Raw genomic sequence first — 27421 nt, forward strand, 5'->3', positions numbered from 1 at the left:
TGTCAGGAGGGAACAGTCACTGGAGAAGGCTATCATGCTTGGGAAGATGGAGGGTCAGAGAAATAGAGGAAGACCCCCAACAAGATGGATTGGCCAGGTGGCATCATTGATGGACTCAAGTGTGGCAGCGGTAGTGAGGTTGACCCAGGATCGGATATTGTTTCGTTCTGCTTTGCATGGGGTCGCTATGAGTCGGTTCCGACTCGATGGCACCTGACAACAAGAACAAATCTCTGGTTGTTGTTGCTGTTAAGTGCTGTTGAGTCGCTTCCAACCCACAGCGATCCTGCACAGGGTTTCCAAGGCTGTAAATCTTTACAGGAGCAGAAAATCCCGTAGAACTGCTGGTAGTTTCAAAAAGGTCAGCAGCCCGAAATCTCTGAGGGAGCAGAAAGCCTTATCTTTCTTCCGTGAAGCAGCTGCTGGGCTCGCATTTGTGGTTCACAGTCCAGTGCTTATCGTATACTGGCTTTTGAAATGATAAAATGCTTATAGACAGTATTTTCAAAGCACTGTTACTTGAAGCTTTGAGAGACTCAGTATGGCCATGCAAAGGGGAACAAAGAACACTCCATTCTCGTTTTAGGTGCAGGACGCACTGGTTGAAGTGATTTAAACTGTAATTGGTTAATAATTGATGCATAAATTGATCTTCCATATCTGGGAACAATAGAGAATTATACCTAATTACAAGCAATGGACTCAGATAATGTGGTTCAAAGTCCCAGTTCCAAAAAAACCCCTACGATATAACCCTATAATAAATCACTTTAATATCCCTGAGTGTCAAACTCCACATCTATAAAATGTCCTCACCACTCCAGAAATTACAAAGTACCATGTATGTTAGCGTATTCTTAAAGGGCAGCAAGATGACATACGGTTTTTATTCTTACAGCTAGACATATGGTTTTAGGCAGCAAAATAGAAAAGTACAGATATTAGTCTGCTTTGGACAAAAGAATGCATTAGCCCAATAATATGTATTATTTCAGCTTGTTCAGTATAAAGACTTATTATTAGCATTTTCGAGAAGCAGAAAAATTCATAATTGCTTGATAAAATAGAAAGCTGAAATAAGCTAAGAGAGTAGTAAGGAAGTTAAGATTTGATTTTCAAAGAGATTTTGATACATAAATGCATTGCTTTGCTTTTGAATTATTTTCAAAAGTAGGATGCATTTCTACATGTAAAATCAAGTGAAAATGATTGGATTCTTTGAGTTCTATACCCATTCTCACCCTTGTTTTCTGAGCTGTTCCTCTGTACTAACATAAACTCACTGTTTCCTAACTTTCCCATTTAATCTTTCAAGTTCTGTTATCAATCAATTTCATACAGATAATTTTTAAATACAATGTTCAAGGCAGAAATACTTTAACAGTTAAGCGAAACCACTATCAGGCTTTAAGACTTTAGCGGCTATTTTTGGCTTAAGATTTAAAGACGATCTCTGGGTCATAGTTTCAGGGCTTCTTCACCCATCCTCCATGGCTCCAGTAAAATGAGACCACGAGAACTTGAAATCCTGTTCTGCATCTTCCCCACCACCTTTTAGTCAGGATTCGTGTATAGAATCTTGGATCATTATGTTCAATAACTGTTGTCAGGCACCATCCAGTTCTTCTGGTCTCAAGACAAAAGCACAGAGGCAATTGGCCATACATTATATAGCCTCCTCCTATTGCTGACTCCTCTTCCTCTGTTGCTCCAGGCAAATAGAGACCAATTGTGCATTAGATGGCCACAGTGAACTAAGAGGTAGAACAGAAGCATTAAATACGGTATTAAGCCAATTAACTGAGTTAGCTGTTCTATGAAACCACGACCTTAAACGTCCAAACCAAGAAACCAAATTCTATGAGGTGTTTGGTTGTACATAAGCAGCCTCTGTCGATGCTTAAAAAAAAAAAAGTTAGCATCTTGATCACACAACATCTGCCAACTCAACTTTATAAAGGTGTACAACTTACTACCATCAATTACATTAATTACCCAGCCTGGTTTTAAAATGTAGTGTTTCTCACAGGAAGTAAAAATGAGCATGATCAGTCTCAGAAGAGCAAAACAGGATCAAGATTATTCTCACAGGCACGTTTTATTCTTACATATTTCAGAGGCAGAGTAAAAGATGTTTGTCTTTATTCCTGCCTATTTCATAGCCGTTGTCTGAATTCTACATCACGGTTTGTTGTTGTTAGGTGCCATCGAGTCAATACCGACTCATAGCATCCCTGTGTACAACAGAATGAAACACTACCCAGTCCTGGGCCAACCTCACAATTATTGCCACGCTTGAGCCCATTGGTGTTGCCACTTTGCCAATCCATCTCGCTAGGGGTCTTCCTCTCCTTCTCTGACTCTCCACCTTAATAAACATGATATCCTTTTCCAGCGACTGGTCCCTCCTGATAATATATCAGACGTGTAAGAGACGAAGTTTAGCCATCCTAGTCTCCAAGAAGCACTCTGGCTGCACTTCTTCAAAAATAGATCTGTTGGTACTATTGGTAGCCCATGGCACTTTCAATATTCTCCTCCAACACCGTAACTCACAAGTATCAGTTCTACTGTCCTCCTTATTCACTGTCCAGCTTTCTCATGCATATGAGGTTATTGAAAATACCATGGTTTGGGTCAGGCACGCTTTAGTCTTCAAGCTGACATCTTTGCTCTTCAACACTTTAAAAAGGACTTGTGTAGAAAATTGACCTAATGCAATATGTAGTTTGATTTCTTAGCTGCTTCCATGAGTGTTCATGGTTGATCCAAGAAGAATGAAGTCCTTGACAACTTCAATCTTGTCTCCATTGATAAGAACGTTGTTTACTGGTCCAGTGGTGAGGATTTTTGTTTTCTTGACATTGGGATGCAATCCATACTGAAGGCTGTGCTCTTTGATCTTCATCAGTAAATATTTTAAGTCCTCTTCACTTTCAGTAAGCAAGATTGCATCATCTACATATAGCAGGTTGTTAATGAGTCTTCCTCCAATCCTGATGCCACATTTTTCTTGATATAACCCAGCTTCTCGGATTATATGCTCAGCATACAGGTTGAATAAGTATGGTGAAAGACTACAACCCTGTCGCACACCTTTTATATCACGGTTACCACCCATTAAAAGTGCATGCCACCAAGACCGTATCTTGTAACAGACATTGGTAATGGATGTACCTGGTTTTCTTAACTGGTACGTTCTCAGTGCAGTTAACAGATACATGTGGTCTTCTATGGGACTGTCTAATATCAAACATTCCTCATAGTAATTTAGTTATTTATTAATAGCATATGCTTCTTTTGAAATTGAAATAAACCTAATAAATACAACTATAAAAGTTTAAAAGTATGGTACTAGAATAGTAGGGCTCAACTAGAGTAATTCTGCAGTGCTCATTTATCATTTTAGAAATAAACAGTCACGGAAAACTATGGGGGCAAAGTCAGATGCTCAAATGATTAATCTGTTGCTGAGTCAGTTGTGACTCATCACTGTATGATATGGTTTCTGAAGAAAAGCTCATTACAAGACCAAGCAAGCAGCTTGCCCAGGAGACATCAAGGCAAGTGGTCAGGTCCCCTCAGGGCAAACCCCCTGCCAAGACTAAGACTCAATGGGAATACATGCTCTGATTGGTGACCACATTCGTCACTGATAAGGGGAAGTGAGGGAAAAACAGCAATGAAGCTTCGAGCTAAGCCCTACAAGGTTCAACAGACTCCTATGAACCCGGGTGGAGACCTGGTTGGCCAGCAGTGTGGCAAGACCTGAGGACTCTTAGGCACAGAGTAAGTGATGTAGCCACAGATGACTAGAGTGGAGAGTGAAGCATCCAGCTAATAAGAAGAGAGGGCATATGCATAGGAACACCCACACTTTCAGATAATACCTCCTTGACTGGCTTCAATGACTGGATGATCAGAGCTCAACTAGAAGAAAAACGAGGGAAAAAAAGAGTAATCTGATACAATTTGATGAACTTCACCTACACATATGGATGCAGTAGCTCAAAAGAGGGAACAAATCTTTACAGTGAGGATCATTCCCACCCCCTCCACACACAGAGTAGACAGGGATGGGCAACTTGGACATTGGCTACCCAAAGTGGGGGGGACACGACAGGACACAAAGGCAAGAAGTGACTGGCTAGATTCATAAGGCATGGAGGAAGGTAGAATCTCCACTGAGTAGTATCCAATCTGTTTAGGCAGGGCTGATGAAAGGAGATGCAGATAGGTCTCTTGTGATACAATAGTGAATAATTGTTATCAGGACTGACTGTGAGGGTTGGAAATGTAAAGGTAGACGTTCTATAGCAAAAGGAGGGGAGTGACTAACTTTGCAGTCTAGCAGCAGAGGTCCCTGGGACTATCAAGGGAGAAGAGCAGAGAGCGGGACCCTACTCAGAGAAGCAGTGACACTAGAGATGGAAGCAGAGACGATGACATGGAGAGATGGAGTGGCTGGGGACTTTAAACCCAGAGAGGGAGAGGGGCTGTGTGCTGATGACTGGGGGGCAGGCTTGTAGGGTACACCCTTTGATTGATGATGCATGGAGGGGATTGTAACCATGGCTATGAAACGATATATTATAGGATGAATGTAAAGCTAATGTTCTCCCATGTAAACTATCACATAATTCACAATAAAACAGTAAAAAATCAAAAAAAAAAAAAAAAAAAACTCCTCAGTTTGAAATGCAGCTCAAATTGACCTTGTGGTCCAACACATTATCCTGCTGCGCCACACAACCTAAATTCCTTAAGGAACATACAGTCAAATAAATCAAGAAATAAAAAAAAGACCACTGCCTACAGAGAAAGAAGAATCATCACTGTAAACCAAAGCACTGAAATAGAACATGCCATCTGACAGAACTGTCAGGGTTCCCTTACATCTGCCCCAGGTTCTCCCAACCACACCAGACTACATGGTTTCCATGAACCAACCATGGCTTTATACTCTTCTTCACCCTGGAGCATCCTCCCTTTCTAGGAGCAGCACAAGGATCACACTTCCAGAAAGCTTTTCCAGAGCATCTTATTACACAACACATCAGGCTGCAGAGCAACGCTGTTTCCCAGTCTATCCAACCTTCACTCTGGTCTCTTTGAATGTGGGGGCTGCGTTTTTATATCTCCAACACTGAGTTATAGTTGGTCAGTATGGTGGTTGTTGGGTGGTGGTGGTGATGTGCCATGAAGTCAGTTCCAACTCCTAGCGACGTAGTACAGGGTTTCCAAGGTTGTAAATCTTTATGGGAGCCGAAAGCCTCATCTTTCTCCCATGGCACTGCTGGGAGTTTCGAACTGCTGACCTTACGACTCTCGCAGCCCAATTTGTAACCACTACGCTACCAGAGCTGTTTTATATTTAGCTCACATAATCCTGGAACAGCCCAATGAGTTAGGGATTATTATTTTCTTTCTTTTAGAAATAAGAATAACGGGGTGCAGAGCTCCAGAGCCCAGTAAGTGGCAGTAACAGCCAGGCCTGCAATCTTGACTGCTACACAGTGACCAAAGAGTCTGTTCTGACACCTTATTTATCATATTGCCCCAACCTACATCCAGACCACAATCATTTATACTCTACCCTTAACATTTCTTTAAAAACAAAAAGGAGTCTACATTGATGGAGGACTGGATAAGGAATCACCCCGCCCTCAATGCAATGTATCCAATTCATTAGTGTATAAGGTTGATAGCGTTAGAAATCTGATACAAGCGAAGGGTCACATTTTAAAATGTTCACGTGCTATATGCTGTAAATGAATGATAAGCAAGAAGCAAAGACCCCAAGCAAAGCAAACTGCTAATGTAGACACTTTCCTGTCCTATCAGGAAAAGGAATAATAGAAACTAGATGAGGACTACTTATCACCACTCGGACACTGTCATCTCAGGATAAAGAAAGGAGAACAGTACATCATTGCAATAAGGACGGCACAGCCATGTAACTCAGCGTATCTAAGAGAACTTAGATGGATCTTGCTTCAAAATTTTTTTTAGTGGCAACTGGGAATGAATGCATCCCTTTTCAAAAGCGATCTAAGTACGTTTTAAAGCACACCTTTTTTTTCTTTTTTTTACCTCCTGCAACGGTCCATCGGGGACTGCAGTCCGCACCACATCATGCCTTAGTTTCCTCAGATGTAGCAGTTTCTCTCTGTAATCACTCACAGTTGCAGGGATCAGCTCTGCCTGGCGTATTATAGCAAAGACAGACTGGCGCTCTGAGAGCCCTTCGTCCTGAACACCAGAGAAACCGAGGTGGATCAGAATTTTGAATTTCACAAAGTTATACCAAACGAGAAAGAAACAACTGATACGTTAATATTTTAAGTAAGCAATACTTTGAGATGTTAATGACTTGATTTTCATCATAAGATTTAAAATTAGTAGATAATTTATGTGTAGTCTCTAAATGTAGAAATGACAAATATGAAATGGGAAAGTGATTCATTACAAAACACATACACATCCACTTTCGCCCTACAATTTGACTTATAATTTACAGGACGGAAGTATTTCCCTTTACAAAGGTATCTGCACCGGGGTACTCACTACTTCCTTCTTTAAAATAACGTGTAACTACAAGTAAGTTCTGTGGAGTCCTGGTTAATGCGCTGTGGGCTAATGCACCAGACTGCAAAGCCATTTGAACTTCAAGGTTGGTGGTTCAAACTCACCAGCTGCTCCCTGGAAACCCTATACGGGGTCACTATGTGTCGGAATTGACTCAATAGCACTTAACAACATGTAAGTCCTAGACTGTGAAAAACAAGGTCAGCGGTTCAAGCCTACTAGTCATTCTGCAGGAGAAAGATGAGGCTTTCTGCTTCCTTACAAAGATTTATAAATCTATACAGGGTCTCTACAAGTCTCAACGGCACTTAACAATGACAACATACAATCCACCTAAGTATCCCGCAACAGAAGACTGATTAAATCAATTAAGGTCCTTTTATCTGAAGTACCATTAAAAATTTCTGTTAAATGAAGTAACACTAACATAGAAAATACCTATAATACCACTATCATTTAAAAACACATATGAAATAATAACAGTAACAGTAAGAACAAATCATGTATGTGTATACTAAAAGTTGGAAAGAATATTCACCAATTAACTGGGATTTTAGTGATGGATGTGGGATTTCTTAATTCTCATCCTTGGTGATGGAAAAAAAAAAAAAAAAAATAGGGATCCTATTTAGAGGCTCCTGGCAGCAAGGAAGAGAGGAGAGGATGAAAAAAAAAAAAAAAAAAAAATCAACTTTGAAGCTAGACATTTATATAAACCCAGTACCAGAATCAACTCCGCCTCATAAAGTCCCTACAGGACAGAGCAGAACTACCTTATGAGTTCCCAAGGCTGTAATATTTACAGAAGCAGACTGCGATGGCTTTAACCATGGCACCACCAGGGCTATATAGTGTTTGGATTTTCTGCAAAGGTATAATTTTGAAAATAAATATTTATATGCAAAATTATGTTTCTAGGAAGGTTATCTACAAAACAGTTAAAATACCTCCATCAGTTCCGGAAGCCGAACCTCAAAATGGTTTAGAATCCTTATTGTCAAAAGGCGAATCTAGAGAAAGAGAAAGGCACGTGTCAAACTCCAGAGCTTCACTACAGGAAGAAACTGATCAACAGCCAGTGAGATCTAAGCTTTATACAATTTAGAGAAATGGACCCTTTGCTGAGTGGAATACATGTCTAGCCTATGTAACATTTTCACATTCATTCCCAAACCAGCACCTATTCAAAAAGTACATGGAACATTAACCATCAGACTAGACTGAGAAGATACGGTTGCCCATAAAACCATGTTGTTTCTTTGAACCATGACATTATAAGCCTCTCTTATGATGTAAATACAAGGTGTCTTCAAAGAATCTGATTAAGCTTATGGAATCTTACAATTCCATTGTTTCACAAAGAATCTGATTCAACTGAAATGAGTGACTTTTATTTCAAAACATGGTGTTCAAATATTTCCACACCTGCCTGAACAGCAGAATCACATGGAAGGCTTTTTAAAAGGTAACGAAGACTTTTCAGTTTTACCTTAGCCCTGCTAAATCAGAATCTCAGGGGCAGGGACTAAGAATTTGTAATTTTACTAAGCTCCCCATCTAAGCCTGCCACCACTGGTTAGCAGGCCAATGTTTAGGAATCACTACATTAAAACAGATACCATCATACAGCTGCATTGTCCATTGGCAGTGTTAAAAAAAAAGAGAGAGACTAGGACCACACCACAACGCATGATTACCTTGGATACACCAGTTGAAATGTTTGCTTGTAACTTCGAAAATAATTCCATCAAAGCTTCCTGGGAGAGTGGTTCTTTGCAGCCACATAAGGATAATCTCTGATAATAGAGATCAGCCAACAGCAACACAGAGGGCTCCAGAGGAAACATTCTGCAACAAGGTATTGATTAGACCTAAATTGTTCCATACAGCCCCAGGTATTCAGACTACAATGGAAACCATAGCTAATCATTACTGACGAAGGGAAGGTGAGAGGTGAGAAAACTTTCAAGTGAACATTCATCATCACTTCCTTGTGGAAGAAACTGAAGCCCAGCAACAGAGTCACACAGCTAGTTGGAGGTAGAAATGTGACTCCACATGCTATTCTGGCTGTAAATCTAGTACTGCATTTTTAATCCCAGACGAGGACGATATAGACTATGAACTGAGTGCATGCCATGTGCCAGGCACTGTGCTAGAGAGGGAAGCAGGAATGAAGAGTGTTGTAACATGTGGGACCTGGGTAAGGCAGTCTAGGCTTGAACACAGTCCCATCATTCATCAGCAGGGTAAAGCATACAAGTTGTTTAGTCTTTATAAATTGTTGTTACTTAAAGTATTTACTGAGTGTTTACTTTGTGCCACCGACTTTCCCAGGCACTGTGGACGACATTAAAGAAGACGTGGAGACCCTATCCTCCCGGGGCTTATAAGAGGGGGAGACAGCCGATAAATAAGCATGTAGACTATATCTCATGAGTTTGACAGTCATGAGTACCACGAGGAAAAGTGGATCACGGCAAGGAGACCTAGACAGAGAATGTGGTGTGTATGGGTGAGGGGGACTGATGAGGAGAACTAGCTGCTATGGAGCAGTCATGGAAAAGTAAGCCATGTGGCGATAGGGAAGAAAAGCATTCCAGGCTGAGGAACATCCACCACAAATCCAACAGGCGTGTGCTTATCTATTTGGGACCCATCAGAGAGCAGTATGGTAGGACTGCATTAACACAGAAAAGCGCCTGAAGGTGAGGGCAGAGGACCCAGAGGTGAGATGAGACCCTCAGGGAGGCGATAAGGGCTCTGGATCCTATCCTGAGACAGAGCACCTCTACAACACTGTTTCTCAACAGTGGTACTACTGACATTTTGGTCCCGGTAACTTTGTTTTGGAGCTGTCCTGTACACTGCAAAACATTTAACAGTATCCCTGGCCTCTGTCCACTAGATGCCAGTAGGACCTTCAGTTGTGAAAACCAAAAAATGTCTCCAGAGTCACTCCTGGTGGAAAATTAATGTCCAAGAGGGTTGTGAGCAAAAGAGTGACCCGATCTATCTTCTATTGAAAGTGTCATTCTGGCTGTTGGGTGCAGAATAGAAAGCAAAAGGGCAGGGGTGGCAGTAAGGATTCTCATGAAGAGGCTAATGCAATAATCTAGACAAGAGACGGGAGTTTAGATCAAGATTTAAAACTTTAGTTTCCTCTTCTGTAATGATAATAATACCTATCTCATGGAGTTGTTTTGAGGATTAAACTCAATAATGTATGCAAAACACTCAACACCGTGACTGGCATAAGAGACCACCAAGTCACTGCTGTCAGGCTGATTCTAATTCAGTGACCCTATAGGACAGGGTTTCCAAGGATGTAAATCTTTATGAAAACAGACACAAACTCATCTTTCTTCCTTCCATGAAGCAATTGGTGCATTTGAACCACCAAACCTGCTGACTGTGTGGTTAGTAGCCCAACGTTGAACCCACTGTGCTATCAGCATCCCTTGTTGTTGTTGTTGTTGTTAAGTGCCGTCGAGTCGGTTCCGACCCATAGCGACCCTGTACAGGGTTTCCGAGGGTGTAAATCCTTACGGGAGTAGAAAGCCTCATCTTTCTCCCGCAGAGAGGCTGGTAGTTTCGAACCGCTGACCTTAAGGTTCGCAGCCCGATTCGTAACCACTACGCTACCAGAGCTCCTTAGCACGTAAAAATATAATAAATGAAATCTGTACATGGCTGTTATTGCATACAGAGTCTGGGTGTGGCACTGTAGGATAAGCGCAGGATCACAAGATCAATTTAAGCCACAAGGTCAGCAGTTCAAACCCACCAACTGCTCCTTGGAAATCCTATACTGGATCACTATGAGTCAGAACCAACTCAATGGCACTTAACAACAACAATTACTGCATGCAAAATACTGCAGCAGTCAAGAAATCATATGACGTACTGCATTATGCAAATCTGCTGCACAAAACCTCTTTAAATTGCTTAAGAGCAAATATATCAATTTGAGAACCAAGGTATGCCTGACCCAAGCCATGGTATTTTCAGTAGCCTCGTATGCACGTGAAAGCTGGAATTACGAAGACCTCATAAGAATTAATACATTTTGAGTTAATGGTGTTGGAGAATATTAAAAGTACCATGGACTGCTAGAACACACCAATCTGTGTTGGGCACAGCACAGCCAGAATGCTCCTTATTAACCAGGATGGCCACTTTGTCTCCCATACTTCAGACCCTGGAGAAGGACATCATGCTTGATAAAGTGAAAGGCTAGTAAAAAGAGGAAGACCCCACAACAAGATAAACTGGCAGAGTAGCAGCAGACCGGGCTCAAGCGTAACAATTATTGTAGGGCTGGTGCAGGACCTTGTTTTGCATAAGTTCGCTATGAGTCGGAACCAACTCTATGGTACCTAACAACAACAATTACTACATGCATGGTCTAAATTTATCTCTCTAGGGAAAAGTACTACCATCCCCTTTTCAGAGAGAATGACATTGAGGTTAACTTCCTCAAGGCCACAGCAAGTCAATGGTGGAGACAAGATTCAAATCCAGGCTGCCCTGGCTGGGAACCCTATGTATTTAATCGTCATATAGCATAGAACCGAGTATAGTGGGCTGCTGCCACAACTTTCATAACTGAAAAGCTGGACCAACTCCTGTTGGGGGTTTCTGGGCCTCCAGAGTTAAGACCCACCGACTGGAAGTGGAAGCAGCCTTCCACAGAGGACTTGCTATGTGTACTTTTCCATTTCAAGACTCCTACCATGCTTATACCAAGGAATACAGTGGGAGAAGCCTATCTGAAAGTTCAAGAAAAATGGCCTACGTACCATGGTAAGTACAGGGACGCATGTAAGTATGGAGGAGAAAAGGTCCTCCCTGCAGGAAGTTTAAAGCTATCCCATTAACTGCGGAGAAATGGCAACTTCATCCAGCTTTGGTCATGTAGCAATTCTGGATTGCAAACAGTCCCAAACTGCTCTCCTTTATTCCCCTCTGGTCTCTTCTCCACATAGCAGCCAGGCTGATCCTGTTTAGGCCTGAGTCCCTCCCCGTCCAAATCCTTCTATGGCTTACCCAAGGACAATGGCCTTCTTGCTGTTCATGAGACGCCTGTCCCAACCTACACTGTTACCCAGCATGGGGACTCCTCCTGGGTCTGGGACACAGTGAGCCGCCCCACCCCATATCTTTGTGGCTTAATTCTTCGCTGTCTTCAGGTCTCTTCTCAATGCTTCCTTCTTGGCAAGGCCCTCTTACTCCCTGCCATTCCCCCCCCCCCCAACATATGGATTCACCCCATGTCCTGATCCTGCTTTATTTTCCATCACAGCATTTACAGTCTTCAAAAACACTACATGGAGTCCTGGTGTGGCACTGTGGGTGAATGCGTTGGACTGCAAAGTAGATTTGAACTGCCGACCTTCAGTACAAACAGCTTTACAGTTTGGCGCACTTACCCACAGCGCCAAGAATTCAACAAACCAACAACACACTACATATAAAAAAAAACCAAAACCAAATTTACTGCCATGGAGTCAATGTGGACCCCTAATGACCTATACAGCATTCAAGAGGCTGCAAATCTTCACAGGAGCAGAAAGCCTCATCTTTCTCCCATGGAGTAGCTGATGGGTTTGAACTGCTACCCTTTGGTTAACAGTCCAGTGCTTATCATACAGTGCCACCAGGCTCCTACACTTCATACATGAGGACTTCAAACGTTTGTGGGAAAATTCCATTTTTTCAATCCACTTTTCCATGAACTTTTCTGAAGCCCCCTCATAAGTTACTTATTTAGCTTAGTGCGTCTTCTTGCTAGAATGTTAGCTTCATGAGGGCAGGGGTTTTGCCTGTCTTAATTCACTGATATCCCCCCAGTGTGCAGAATGGTGGCGGGCATGTGAGAAAAGCAAATGAATATTTATTGAATGAAGTGAATAAACTGCTCTCTTTTAAAAAGAGCATGGGAATAAAAATGGAGTAAACTCCAGAAAACAAAGCTAAAGGCTTTGCCAGGTTTTCAAGAGGTTTGTCCAGAAAGGGCTCTAAGCTAAGTAGTGAATTGTTGCTAAGTGCCTTGAGTCAGTTCTGACTCACAGTGACCCCATATAGGGTTTCTAAGGAGCTGCTGGTAGGTTTGAACCTTGAACCTTGTGGTTAGCAATCCAGTGATTATCCTACAGTGCCACTCCAGGACTGGCACCCTAATAATGGCCCTGTGTGACTACGTCATACACCACAATCCTAGGAAGTGGCTAAACAAAATGAAATTAAGCTAAAGAAATAAAAATATATCCTGAAAGAGAAAAGAGAAGGTGGTAAAGAGGCAGTTTCACTACATAGCAAAAGGAGACCTAGGAAGTTGTCTGCAATGTTGTCATGTCAAGCTGAGGGAGAATACGAATGAGGAGAATGCGGAGGGTGGATCCACTAAGGAAGTTACAAAAGGTAAGCATTGCACAATGTTATAGTTGGGAGCAAATCAATATGACATTAGGTCTACCCTCTATCCTGGTGTGGTACTTTAAGGTAAGTACTTTAAGATAAGCACTGTTAACCAAAAGGACAGCAGTTCAAACCCACCAGCTGCTCCTTGGAAACCCTATACAGGGTTGTTATGAGTTGGAACCGACTCAACAGCACTTAACAATAAAAACAAATGTGAATATAACTTGTTGTTGTTGTGAAGTGCTGTTGAGTTGGTTCTGCCCCATAGCAACCCTGTATAGGGTTTCCGAGGAGCAGCTGGTGGGCTTGAACTGCCGACCTTGCAGTTCAAATGGCTTTGCAATCTGGCACATTAACCCACAGCGCCACACCAGAATACAACTTAGGAGGTACAAAATAGTTCAAAGGAATAATTTTATTATGTCTGTTAAGTTGTTTTTATTAAGTGCCACTGAGTCGGTTCTAACACATAGTGACCCTGTATAAGGTTTCCAAGGAGCAGCTAGTGAGTTAGAACTGCTGACCTTGTAGTTCAAACTGACATTGTGGTTGGTCTGTCCAGTGTTTTATCCCACAGCGCCATACCAGGACTCCTTATTATGTCTAAGAGTTCATAAAAAACAGAAACTTCTTTTATTCATTATTAAGCTGAGTGTAAAACATGGTTACTCACAATATTAAGTTCTTCACACGTTCCACAGGAACCAAATGGAGAAGTTCAGTCGAGTCTTCCAAACTTAGCAGAGTATTTACAGCTTGACAAAGGACAAATAAACTTCCTAAGGGCAAAAATACAGAAGAAACCACATTATCTTTTTGTTTACATGAGTTATCAAACATCTTATTTATCTGGGGCTTAGTACTTATAGGAAGTTCTAGAGTTTGCACCTTCTAAAGTGCATTATTAGAGTCCTTGTGTGGCTGTGGGTTAATGCGCCAGACTGCAAAGCCGTATGAACTGCAAGGTCGGCGGTTCAAGCTCACCAGCTGCTCCTCGGAAACCATATACAGGGTCACTATGGGTTGGAACTGACTCGATGGCACTAAACAACAACAGAGTGCACTATTAGGACTCCTGCTGTGGTGCTGTAGGATCTGCACTGGACTGCGAACCCACCAGCTGCTCCTTGGAAACGCTACACAAGGGTGCTGTGAGTCGAAACCAACTCTATGGCACTTAACAAGTGAATTATCTGCCAAATGTCAGAGTATAACAGGAACAGAAAAAGAGGGGTTTATCTTACACTTCATTACAAAGAAGTTACTGAGATAAGAGAATAAAAATGTATGTTTCATTAACCAAGATGAAGAGAAAGTTAAATGGTTTCACCTACTGGCATCATCAAAACTGGAACTTCTTAGGAAAGACCTGGACTTTTCAAAAGATACAGAGCTTTATCTTTGTGTAAAACATTTGTCGATTTTATTCGTCCAATTTCTAAGTCACGTATCTAATGACCATATCTACAATTCCTTCCTTCAATCAATATTAACTCTTGATCCCTAAACTCAAAGTTGGGAAAAAATGGTCCACAGGCCAAATCTGGTAGGCAGCCTGTTTTTATATGATTTGTATGCAAAGTTAACAATGGTTTTTACATTTTTAAAGGGTTGTTTCAAAAATAAGAAGAAAAAGGTCAGTAACAACAACAAAAGAATCTGCCATAAAGATTGAATGCGGCCCACAAAACCTAAAGTCTTTACAAGTAAATTCTTTATACAAAACTATAAAACAACTTCTTTATAAAAAGTAAAATGTTCCACAGGTGTGCTGTTGTTGTTATGTGCCGTGGAATCAGTTCCGACTCATAGCGACCCTATACAGGGTTTCCAAGGCTGTAAATCTTTATGGGAGCAGAATGCCTCATCTTTCTCCTGCAAAACAGCTGATAGTTTTGAACTGCTGACCCTGAGAATAGCAGCCCAATTCATAACCACTACACTACCAGAGCTCCCTATAGGTGTGCTGTACAGTATGGTAACCAGCAGCCACATGGAGCTATTGAGTACTCAAGACGTGGCAGATCTACTGTATTCTCTAACATATTTGTTCAGCATCTAATATAGGACTCCTGGTGTGGACTGTGAACCACAAAGTTGGCAGTTCAAACCCACCAGTGGCTCCTTGGAAATTATACACAGGGTGGCGATGGGTCAGAACCAACTCAATGGCATTTAACAGCAATAGCACAGAACCTAGTTCATTGATATTTAAGTGAGTAAATGACTACTAGGTATGAGGGGGCTTGAAAAGTTCATGGTCAAACAAATGAAAAGGTAATGGAATTTCCCTCAGACTTTTTGAAGCCTCCTCGTGTGTGTTAAAAACACCGCTAACTGCAGAATGTGAGGAGAAAATGGAATGTGGGGCTCATTACCTCCGTGACAACTGCTCTCTTTGCCACGAGACTAGAAGAACTGGAAGGTGCCCGGCTCCTGATAGAAAACCACTGACCTTTCAGTTAACGGCCCAGCACTTAACCACTGAACCACCAAGGGTTCCTGGAGGACAATGTGAGGTCTGTAATAGTACGTGTCCTGCTCAAGGTAAATGGCAAGTACACCAGGAGCGTCAAATGTTGACCAGGGCCATGCTGAACACTGGCTGGTAGTCTTCCATGCCCTTACATCAGCTGACACTCCAACCCCCTGGCTCAGTCACATGATGGGAAGCAAGGGTAACACCTCCACGTTCCCAGATGTATCACAGAAGACAATGTAATAACTATTCTCTGTTATGCTGCATGGGTGTTTACATTTACTTTGGATCTGTCCCTAAAGAAAGGGAAGAGAACAAGTGGTGATTTTAGAACTGACCTTTTCCAAAACTCCCTTTGTCAACAGACGTGAAGAGTGACTCTATGAGGCATGTGACGAGGGGTATCACCTTCTCTTTCTCAAGCAGTCTGTCCAAGAAGCAAGAAAACAGAGAGCAGTTCAAACTGGTATCCCATGGCCTCGTCATCAGTGGTCAAGGGACGGCTCACAAAGACATTAAGTCAGCACACTAGGCATCTCTTCCAAAACTCAGCACAGGTTCTTACCTGATATGAGGTAACACTACCAAGGCTGCCCATGAATGCGAGAGGTAAGTAGCATCTTTATTTGGAGGTAACTGAATTATAGACAAGAGATGATCCAATACTGGAATCTGGTTCTTTTCTCCCTTACATCCAGTCTTCTTCTTCCTTAAATAGGATCTGAAGGATAAAAAATAAAGAAAGAAAACGGAAAATATAAGAGAATGTAATTGCTGTAAAACTCTGAACATGTAAGAGAATGTAATCGCTCTAACCCTATGAACTTTGAATATGGTTCCTTTGCATGTGTAGAGCATTTGAGGAATGCTGTTGGTGGATGAATATAAACAAGAAAACAAATGTGTGAGTCATTAGCTGTCCTGCTTCATACCAGGTAATAAGCTCCTCCAATAAAACCTACACTCCTTACCTGGGCCTGTAATGCCCTTTGAGATCCGTCCCTCACCTACCTGTCACCTCCTCTCATCTCTCTCCTCAGGGACCTTCTTTCTCCTCCTCAGACACGCAGAGCTCGCTCCTGTCCCTAAGCGTCTGCAGTAACTCTCCCTTTACCTGCAAAACCTTCTTGCCAGGCTTCTGGACACTGGATCCTACCCCTAGTCACAGTACAACAGGGGTCTTCCCTTTCAACATTCGTGTATTTTTTTAAATCCTATCTAAAATATCTAAAATCATTTCTATGTCCCACCACATCCTTTCCCCTAAGAATGCAATCTCTCTCAAATTAAAGAACCTTTTCTTTATTCATCATTGAACCCCTATTACCTCAAAAAATGCCCAACACAATAAGTTATTGTTAAATGAAGCAGAAAAAAAAAAAATTTCTTCCAAACAGTTCTTTCACATCTGTTATTTATTTTTATTCTCACAATAAAACCTGTAAAATAGGTGGAGTGTTAAGAATATTCAAATCATTATCAAAATCTCCACAAAGGAGCCAAGGCAAAGGTGACCATTCATACACGCGATATCTCTGTTGGGGGTGGCAGAGGGATGCTTTCTCACAAAAACTAGTTCACAGGCCTGCATTTATTTATTTATTCTGACCATGCCACATTCCAGGAAGGATTTGAGAGGCATGAGGTGACAGTGTGAGGCCCTGGCTTCATCATGTGATGTCAACAACAAAGCAGCTTATTTCACCACAAAGAACCCATAGTTTCAGCAACTTAGAGGCCATTTACCTGTTACAGGTTGGCTTTGTGTTGTGAAATCAAGAGAATAGTTCCAAAGGACAATTCTGAAGAATTGATTGCTAAGTTCTTGTTGTTGTTAAGTGACATCAAGTCAGTACCAACTTACAGCAACCTTATGCACAACAGAACAAAACATTGCCAGGTCCTGGGCCAACCTCCCAATTGTTGCTACACCTGACCCATTGCTGCCAGCACTGTGCCAATCCATCTCACTGGGGGTCTTCTTTTTCTCTGACCCTCCACTTTACCAACATGATATCCTTCTCTAGTGACTGGTCCTGCCTGATAATATGTCCAAAGTATGAGAGATGAAATCTGGCCATTATGGCTTCCAAGGAGCATTCTGGCTGCACTTCTTCCAACACAGATCTGTTTGTTCTTTTGACAGCCCATGGCACTTTCAAAATTCTCCTCCAACACCATAACTCAAAAGCATCAATTCTTCTATGGTCTTCCTTATTCACTGTTCCAGCTTTCACATGCATATGAAGTTACTGAAAATACCATGACTTGGGTCAAGCACACCTTTGTCCTCAAGCTGACATCTTTGCTCTTCAACACTTTAAAGAGGTCTTGTGCAGCAGATCTGTGTAATGCAGTATGTCCTTTGATTTCTTCACTTCTGCTTCCATGAGTGTTGATGGTTGAACGGAGCAAATGAAGTCTTTGACAACTTCAATCTTTTCTCCATTTATATGGATGTTATTTATTGGTCCAGTAGTGAGGAGTTTTGTTTTACATTGAGATGCAATCCATACCACCAAAGACTGTGGTTTTTGATCTTCATCAGTAAGTATTTTAAGTCCTCTTCGCTTTCAGCAAGCAAGGTTGTATCATCTGCATAGCGCAGGTTGTTAATAAGTCTTCCTCCAATCCTGATGCCACATTTTTCTTCATAGAACCCAGCTTCTCAGATTATTTGCTCAGCATATAGATTGAATAAGTATGGTGAAAGAATACAACCCTGTCTCACATCTTTCATAATTTTAAACCAGTGTTCCCATGTTTTGTTTGAACAACTGTCTCTTGGTCTATGTACAGATTCCTCATGAGCACAATTAAGTGTTCAAGAATACTCATACTTTGCAGTGTTTTCCATAGTTTGTTATGATCCACACAATCAAAAGCCTCTGCATAGTCAATAAAGTACATTTTCTGGTATTCTCTGCTTTCAGCCAAGATTCATCAGACATCAGCAATGATATCCCTCATTCCAAGTCCTCTTCTGAATCTGGCTTGAACCTCTGCAAGTTCTCTGTTACTGTATGTTTGCAGCCATTTCTGTATTGCCTTCAGTAAAACTTTACTTGCATGGGATATCAAAGATATTGTCCAATGATTTCCACATTCAGTTGCGTCACTTCTCTTTGGAATGGGCACAAACACGGATCTCTTCCAATCAACTGACCATATAAGGCACAAACACAACTTAAAACCAGGAAACAAAGAATCCAATTGTAAACAGGAGCAAAATAAATTAACAGACATTTCACTAACAGAATACACAGATGGCCTTTAAGCACATGAAAAGATGTTCAACATCACTAGCCACTAGTGTTTTGTTAGGTGCCATCAAGTCAGTTTCAGTGTATAGCAACCCTATGTTCAACAGAACAAAACAATGCCCAGTGCTATGCCATCCTCACAATTGTTTTTATATTTGAGTCCAAAGTTGCAGCCACTGATCAATACATCTTGTTTTGAACAAAACACTGCCTGGTCCTACCCCATCCTTACAATCATTGCTCTATTTGAGACCTTTTTCACTGGTACTCTACCAAACATGACATCCTTCTCCAGAGACTGGTACTTCTTGATAACATGTACAAAGTACGAGACAATGTCTCGCCATCCTCCTTTTAAGGAAATAAAAGACGTATTTTTTTGTTCTTTAGGCAATCCATGGTATATTCAATGTTCTTCATCAACAACATAGGCATCAATTCTTTTTCGATCTTCCCTATTCATTGTCCAGTGTTCACATGCATAGAAAGAAACTGAAAACACATGGCTTATGTCAGGTGCACCTGAATCCTCAAACTGACATCTTTTACACTTCAAGAGATTGTTTGCAGCAGATTTGCTAAATACAGTACACTGACTGACTCATTGATTGCTGCTTTCATGGGCATTGATTGTGGATCCAAATAAAATGAAATCCTTGACAACTTCAATAGTTTCTCTGTTTATCATAATGTTGCTTATTCATCTAGTACAGATTTTTATTTTCTTTAGGTTGAGGTCTAATCCATACTGAAGGCTGTATTATTTCCCCATCATCAGTAGTTGCTTCAAGTCCTCTTCACTTTCAGCAAGATTCTGTCATCTGCTATCACAGGGTATTAATGTGTCTTTCTCCCATCCTGATGCCTCATTCTTCATGTAGTCCATTATCTGCTTATCATACAGATTGAATAAATATAGTGAGAAGAATACAGCCTAGACACACACCTCTCCAGACACTAAACTACTTCTTGTTGTTGTGTTTTCACAATAGCCCTTTAGCTTAAATATAAGTTAACACATTAGCACAATTAAGTGTTCTGGAATTTCCATTCTTTACAATGTCATCCATAATTTGTTATGATCTACACAGTTAAATGTCTTTGAATACCATCTTTCTGGTATTCTCTGCTTTTAGCCAAGATTCATCTTGTACCAACAGTATCTCTTGCCCACATCCTCTTTGAATGCAGCTTGAATTTCTGGCAGTTCCCTGTAAACACAATATTTTAAAATTATTTTCAATAAACTGTATTTACATGTGAAATTAATGATATTGCTTGATAATTTATCTTTTCTGTTGGATCATGTTTCTTTGGAATGAGCATAAATAAGTGTGAATCTCTTCCAGTTGGTTGGCCAAGTAGCTATCTTCCAAATTTCTTGGAACAGGCAAGTGAGTGGAATATTATTCAGTTAAAAACAAAACAAAACAAAAATGAACTGTTGATTCACACAACTTGTATGAACTGTAAGGAAATTAAGCTGCGTGAGAAAAAGTCAGCTTCAAAAGTTTATATACCCTTCCTAAAATAATAAAATTATAGAGATGGAGTACAGGTTAGTGCTGACAGGGCGTAGGGACAGGGTTGGGTGAGTTTAGCTATTAAAAAGTGGCACAAGACATCTTTGTGGTGAAGGAGCAGTTCCAAAATCTGGACAATGGTAGTGATGGTTATACAAATCTACACATGTAATAAAACTGCAGAATTAAATACGCACACAAATGAGTGCATGCCAAACTGGTAAAATAAAATAAAGTAGATAACCTTCAGTATGGATTACACTTCACTGTAAAGAGAATAAAAGCCTCTCACAATTGGACCAATAAATATCATCATGATATGGAGAAAAGATCAAAGTTCTCAAAGACTTCATTTTGCTTGGATCCACAATCAACACGCAGAAGCACCAGACAAATCTGCTGTACAAGTCCTCTTTAAAGTGTTCAAGAGCAAAGATACCAGTTTGAGGACAAAAGGTATGCCTGTTCAAGCCATGGTATTTTCCATTGCCTCATATGCATTTCTAGAAGAGGTACAGCCAGAATGTTACTGGAAGGCAAGGATGGTGAGACTTCATCTCTTACACTATGCTTGGTATACAAGATGGAAGGTCAGTGAAAAAGAGGAAGACCCCCAATGAGATGGACTGACACCGTGGCAGCAGCAATGGGCTCAAGTGTAACAATACTTATGATGATGATGTAGGACTGGGCAGTGTTTTGTTCTGTTGTACGTACGGTCGCTATAAGTTGGAACTGAGTTGATGACACCTAACAACAACAGGTAGATTTTTGTCCACATCAATTTCTTAATTCTGGCATTACATCACACTTGTGCCAGCATGCAACCACTGGGAGAACTAGATGATGAGTGCATGGCACCCTGAGGCACGATTTCTTACAACAGCAGGTAAATCTACAATTACTTCAAAATACAATGCTGTAATAAATGAGTAGTCGTCTTTCATTTCTTGACCATCATGTTGATGTATACTTATATGTCTATATGCATATATACATTTTTCATTTTTTTTTAGTTCTTCAAAATGAAATCATACTACATACACATTTTTATGGAGTCCCAGTGTAGCGTTGTAGGATAAGCACTGGACTGCTAACCACAGATGGGTAGTACAAACCCACCAGTCACTCCTCGGAAACCCTACAAAGGGTTGCTATGAGTCAGAACTGACTCAATGGCATAGAACAACACACACTTTTATAACTTGCCTTTTACAAATAATATTATCATGGACATCTCAGCGAATACAAACAGATCTTCATTTTTCACAGCATTCTTGATGTATTTTTTTTTTAAATGTTTTACTGTGAATTATGTGATAGTTTACATGGGAGAACATTAGCTTTACATTCATCCTACCGTATATCATTTCATTGCCATGGTTACAATCCTCTCTATGCATCATCAATCAAGCAAAGGGTATACCCTGTAAGCCTGCCTCCCCTCTCCTTCTCTGGGGCTAAATTCAGCACCCAGCCCCCTCCCTCTCTGGCTCTAAAGTCCCCAGCCGCTCCATCTCTCCACGTCATCATCTCTGCCTCCATCTCAGGCATCACGGCTTCTTTGGGTAGGGTCCTGCTCTCAGCTCTTATCCCTTGATTGTCCCAGGGACCTCTGCTGCTAGACTACAAAGTTATTCACTCCCCTCCTTGCTACAAAACGTCTACATTTACATTTCCAACCCTCACAATCAGTCCTGATAAGCATTATTCACTATTGTATCACAAGAGACCTATCTGTAGAGATTCTACCTTCCTCCACGCCCTCTGGATCTAAGCTCCCTCTTGAAAGCTTGTAAGCCAGTCACTTCTTGCCTTTGAAGCCCCCCACCCCTTTTTGGGTAGCCAAATGTCCAAGTTGCCCATCCCTGTCCACTCTGTGTATGGAAGGTATGGGAATGATCCTCGCTGTAGGATTTGTTCCCTCTTTTGAGATACTGCATCCATAGGTGTAGGTCAAGTTCATCAAATTGTATCAGATTGCTCTTTATTTCCTCTTCTTTCTTCTTCTAGTTTAGCTCTGAGCATCCAGTCATTGAAGCTATATCAAGTGGGTATTATCTGAAAGTGTGGGTGTTCTTATGCATATGGCCTCTTTTCTTATCAGTTGGACTCTTCACTCTCCACTCTAGTCCTCTGTGGCTATGTCACTGACTCTGGGCCCCAGAGTCTCCAGATTTTGCCACACTGCTGGCCAACCAGGTCTCCACACGGGTTCACCGGAGTCTACTGAACGTGGTTGGACTTAGCTCGCAGCTTCGTTGTTGTTTTTCCCTCACTTCCTCCTATCAGTGACCAACGACATGGTCACCAATCAGAGGGTGTATTCCCTTTGAGTCTTAGTCTTGAAAGGGCGTTTGCCCTGAGGGGACCCGACAACTTGCCTTGATGTCACCTGGGCGAGCAACTTGCTTGTTCTTGTAGTAATCAGTCAGTCTGTCTATATTGTTTTGTATTTTTCATGTCGGTCTTTCTTTCAAGAAGTATCTTTTTTAATTCTTGCCACTCCAGGCTGGTCTGCTTGTCCTGTGAAATGGAAATTTCCCACCTCAGAAGATTCTGGATGGGGTTCAAGTTCCCACCTATGGTCTTAGGTAATGTAGAGGCTCCACAGGAAGCCTCCTTCACTGGGCACGTTGTAGCTCCATTTTAGGTATTCCAATCAATTATAGGAAGAAGATGGACTTACAAGCTTTCCATGGTGATATTTCTGGCTATTTCTTTCTCTCTCCCTCAAGTGTCTATTTTATAATGGTATGCCAAGGAAACCAAGATTCAAAAGACAGCCAAGCATTTAACATTATTTCTCCCCTTTTGGCCCATTCCAACCATGTCTCAATCCCTGTACCAGACCATTCTTGATGTATTTTGTATCAATGTGTAGTCTTACCAACAAATAAAAAGGATTCAAGATAAAACTTACCCCACTGTTTGCTGTGAGAAAACCAGAGGGTACTTTTCAATTGCCATCGAACCAGCAGTAGGAGGTGGTGCTTTGTTGAGAATGAGTTTGGCCAAAATGGCGAGAGCTTCATCTTTAACTGTAAAGTCTTCAATCAAGAAGCAGTTCTCAATATATGAGAGAAAGCTTGGTAGAAAAAGCTAAATAAAAGTAAGAAAATCACATTTATTAACAGATGTAAATTCCAGAAAGTCTAGCAAAGGAAAGATTTTAGTAGTTTCAGAGAGGAAGAAAACAGAGCATAAGGGATTAGGGCTCTAATGGCAAGAGAATTCTCTCCACAGCAATATGGACAGCAGAAGACAACGGAGAGATGACTTCAAAACTCTGAGGTAAAATGATTTAGAATATTGTGGTGCTGTAGGATACGCACTGGGTCACAAGGTCAGTTTGAACCACAAGGCTGGGGGTTCAAACCCTCCAGCCACTCCTCGGAAACCCTATAAATAGTCACTAGGAGTCAGAACCAACTTGACAGCACTTAATAACTTAATACCCAGCCAGGCTACCAACACTGGCTAAGGAGAAGATTAAGACATTTTCAGACATACTAAATCTCAAAATTTTACCTCTAGTCACCCTTCCTCTAAAAAACGTGTTCCATCAAAATAAGAGAATAAACCATAAAGGTAAGACCGCATGGGGACCAAGCAGGAAAGAAGCAAAAGGAAGTCACGGCATGACACGTGGCAGCGACTCTTCAGTCTGGAATTGCTCGAGGAGGGTCTCCAAGAAAGAAAAACTGATCTGACAGTTCACTATGTCCAAGCATTGTGCAAGGCTGTTAGAGGGCACACTCACCGGTCACTCCCAAGTTTTTACAAAGAATGAGACCATTTTGTTAAATGCCATCGAGTCGATTTTGACTCTGTATAGGGTTTCCAAGGAGGAGCTGGTGAGTTTGAACTGCCGACCTTGTGGTTAGCAGTTCAGTGCTTATCCTATAGCATCACACTAGGATTCCATAAGGCAGTTATTAAAAAAAGAATTACAATGATAAAATACTCATTGTTTACATAAATTAAGTATATGATGAATACAATTTAACTGAAATTTGATACACAACTCTATTAGGAGGATAAGCACAATGACAGGGGCTAAAAAGGAAACCAAAATCCATCTACCAGAGAAGGTCTCCAGGTGAACACTAAAATTTACAAATCAAAGAAACGCAGAATATTCAGATTTTGAAACAGGAAGGAAGTATGAGCAAAAGCAGCTAAACCTCATTAAACGTGATTGCTATCAATGAGCAACACGGAAGTACACAATCAAGTGTTTCAGCCCTGTTTGACTTTTTATGAACACATATACTTGTTAAGGGTCATCAAGTTGGTTCCAACTCATAGCGACTGTGTATATATGGTTTCTGAGGAGCAGCTGGTGGGTTTGAACAGCCGACCTTACAGCTAGCAGTCCCAGGGCCTACACTACAATGCCACACCAGGACACATACTACTTTCATAAAATCAAGATTAAAGGGGAAAAAAAAAATCTACTATCTTGTTAGGGTACAAGAAAGGGAAAACCAGAGTGAGATAAAGAGCCCCCGTTGGGTAGAGAGAAACAAAACAGAGAGCACACACATAAAGGGTTTTGAGACAAATGAGAACATGCACTGTTTTTATAGACTAATGCTAACTGGAAGGCTAGAAGACTGATGGTTCAAACCCACCAGCCATTCCGCTAAAGACGAGGCAGTCTGCTCCCATAAAGACTTACAGCCCCTGGAACCACATGGAGCAGCTGTACTGCCCTATAGGATCACTATGAATTGACTCAACGGTAGTGCATTTTTAATGGTAACTAAAAATACCGAGATAACAGAGAGATAGTACATTATAGGGTTACTAGCGCTGGTGTAGCACTATGAGATAAACATTGAACACTAACAGCAGGACCAGTAGTACAAATCCACTAGCCACCCCCAGAAACCCTGTACAGGGTCACTATGACACATGACAGCACTTGACAACAACAGCTATAAATGTCTAATGAAGGTGGAGAGAAGGATATACTTAACTCCGGTATACATAAAGCATTTTTAACAAGTATCTATTTCGTACCAATGAAATTAATTTGCAATCTTCCTTGAATGCAAACTCTTTTAAAAGCTATTTGCTATGCTTCAAATTTATATATAAGTTCTTTAAACTGTCCTTTACACCACGTGGTTCTCTAACTTTCTAAAAAAAATTATTAAATAAGCTGGCTACCTGATTAAACACTGATATAATTTTCAAAGTCTTACATATGAAACAAACTTTCAATTGTAGCCTAAAATGGCTATATAATTTGTTTGAAAAACGAAAACATCAAGCACTTATTTTTCTTCTTGATTGGTTTAAACCATAAATTAAAAAAAAAAAAAAAGATTTAAACAATAAAGTTCAGAACTTAATGTCTTGCTTACCTGCTCAAACTGTTTCATAGCAAACATGACTTCAGAAAAATCCAAAATTAAACGTCTTTCAAAACCGCTCTCAAAAGCCTGTGGAGCACAGGTATAAAGACACTAAGTAAGGCACAGCGAAAGACCTTTCCCATTCCTGTGAACTAAAAACACCCCCAAATTTGTCCAGTCCTCTACAGGCAAGCAGGAAGGTGTGAGATGCTTGAACAAGTTAATGTAATCAAAACCAGAAAGCTCAATGCTTCGACCCCAGGCAGAATGAATCATTGCAATTCAAGTTAGTTTTTTCCTACTAGATTATAAACACTAACTCACAACTCTCCACTTTGCAAAACGCAGTGGGAAAAACATAGACATCACATGAGGGGGCTGCAGAAAATTCAAAGAAAAAGATAATAATTAAAAGAATATGGAATTTCCTCACAAACTTTTGAAGTCTTTTCATTGTATTATCTACCCTGGGATACTCAGCAGTTGGTTAAGTTATGTTCGTTGATTATTTGCTGAATTGATTTAGCTTCCAAATCCACTTTGTTTTACTTATTTCCTATATAGCCTGCAATTTACATCACCTTAACAGATTCTTTAAGAGCAGAGCTTTAGTCAAGTTTCATTTGTATTTCCCAAGAGGCTTTCTCCAATGGAGTCCTGGTGTGACACTGTAGGATAAGCACTGCACTGCAAACCACAACATGTATGGTTCAAACCCACCAGCTGCTCCTCGGACACCCTATATAAGGCCACCATAAATTGGAACCAGCTCGACAGCACGTAACAACACAGAGGCTTGGTGGTGGTGGTGTGCCATGGAGTAGGTTCTAACTCATAGCGACCCTGCATAGTGTTTCTGAGGCTATAAATCTTTACGGGAGCAGAAAGCCTCATCTTTTCCTGTGGAACTGCTGACCATGAGGTTAGCAGCCCTACTCGTAACCACTACACTACCAGAGCTCCTAAGGAGGCTTGGTGGTTGGTGGTTATGTGCCGTGGAGTTGGTTCCGACTCACAGTGACGCTATACAGGGTTTCCAAGGCTGTAAATCTTTACAGGAGCAGAAAGCTTCATCTTTCTCCCACAGAACAGCTTGTAGTTTCAAACTGCTGACCCTGAGGTTAGCAGCCCAACTCATAACCACTATACCAGAGCTCCTAAGGAGGCTTAGCCCATGCTAAAATATATATTAACTACTCAATTAATATATTTTGGATCAAATTACTTTTTCTATGGTTTCTTTGATGAGAGTTTCTGGCAAGGAAACATTCTCGCCTAGGATCAAAGCAGAAATGACATCCAAGAGAGTCTTCCGGCAAGATGTGGAGAGAGTGGCTGTTTCCAATGTTTGAGATAATACCTGTAAAATAAAAGCAAATACAATGCACTTACCCATCCGCTTTTAATGAACAGACTTTAAGCAAATGAAGTTGGGAACTCACCTTACAAACGTCAACAGGGTTGGTTATTTTTGATCCATTTCCATATTTCACAAGAATCAGATAGGTCTCTAACAACCTTTTAATCTGTTCAGACCATTCACAATAGTTAGTTTCCATTACTTGAGTTTGCAGATCCAGGAGTGATTCCTGCAAAACAGGAATTTAACAGAGAGAAATACAGAATATCCAACTTGCCTGCTTACCCAATAATGACAACATTGCATGCCACAGTTCAACTTTCCACACTTTTTTGCATTAGAAAGAAAAGAATCACTGAGGAAGAGAACAACTACCATTTACTGAATGAACTAAGTTCTTTGCCTGTATTTACTCCCAA

The 27421-nt window shown here is 41.0% G+C and overlaps 1 protein-coding gene across 1 annotated transcript in view; it reads right to left on the bottom strand.

Moving 5' to 3' along the window:
* UTP20 (UTP20, small subunit (SSU) processome component, homolog (yeast)) overlaps nt 1-27421 on the bottom strand; it is a 120546-nt gene that overhangs the window by 85558 nt on the left and 7567 nt on the right. The window contains exons 9-18 of the mRNA XM_006871125.1: nt 27085-27231; nt 26868-27002; nt 25652-25729; nt 23200-23378; nt 16056-16211; nt 15829-15917; nt 13685-13790; nt 8286-8436; nt 7536-7598; nt 6094-6252 (exon numbers count right to left, since the gene is read on the bottom strand). Coding sequence (XP_006871187.1) covers nt 6094-6252; nt 7536-7598; nt 8286-8436; nt 13685-13790; nt 15829-15917; nt 16056-16211; nt 23200-23378; nt 25652-25729; nt 26868-27002; nt 27085-27231 — 1263 coding nt within the window. The remainder of the gene's footprint in view (nt 1-6093; nt 6253-7535; nt 7599-8285; nt 8437-13684; nt 13791-15828; nt 15918-16055; nt 16212-23199; nt 23379-25651; nt 25730-26867; nt 27003-27084; nt 27232-27421) is intronic.

This window comes from Chrysochloris asiatica, unplaced genomic scaffold, assembly GCF_000296735.1.
Source record: "Chrysochloris asiatica unplaced genomic scaffold, ChrAsi1.0 scaffold00160, whole genome shotgun sequence".
In the NCBI taxonomy this organism is placed as follows: Eukaryota; Metazoa; Chordata; class Mammalia; order Afrosoricida; family Chrysochloridae; genus Chrysochloris; species Chrysochloris asiatica.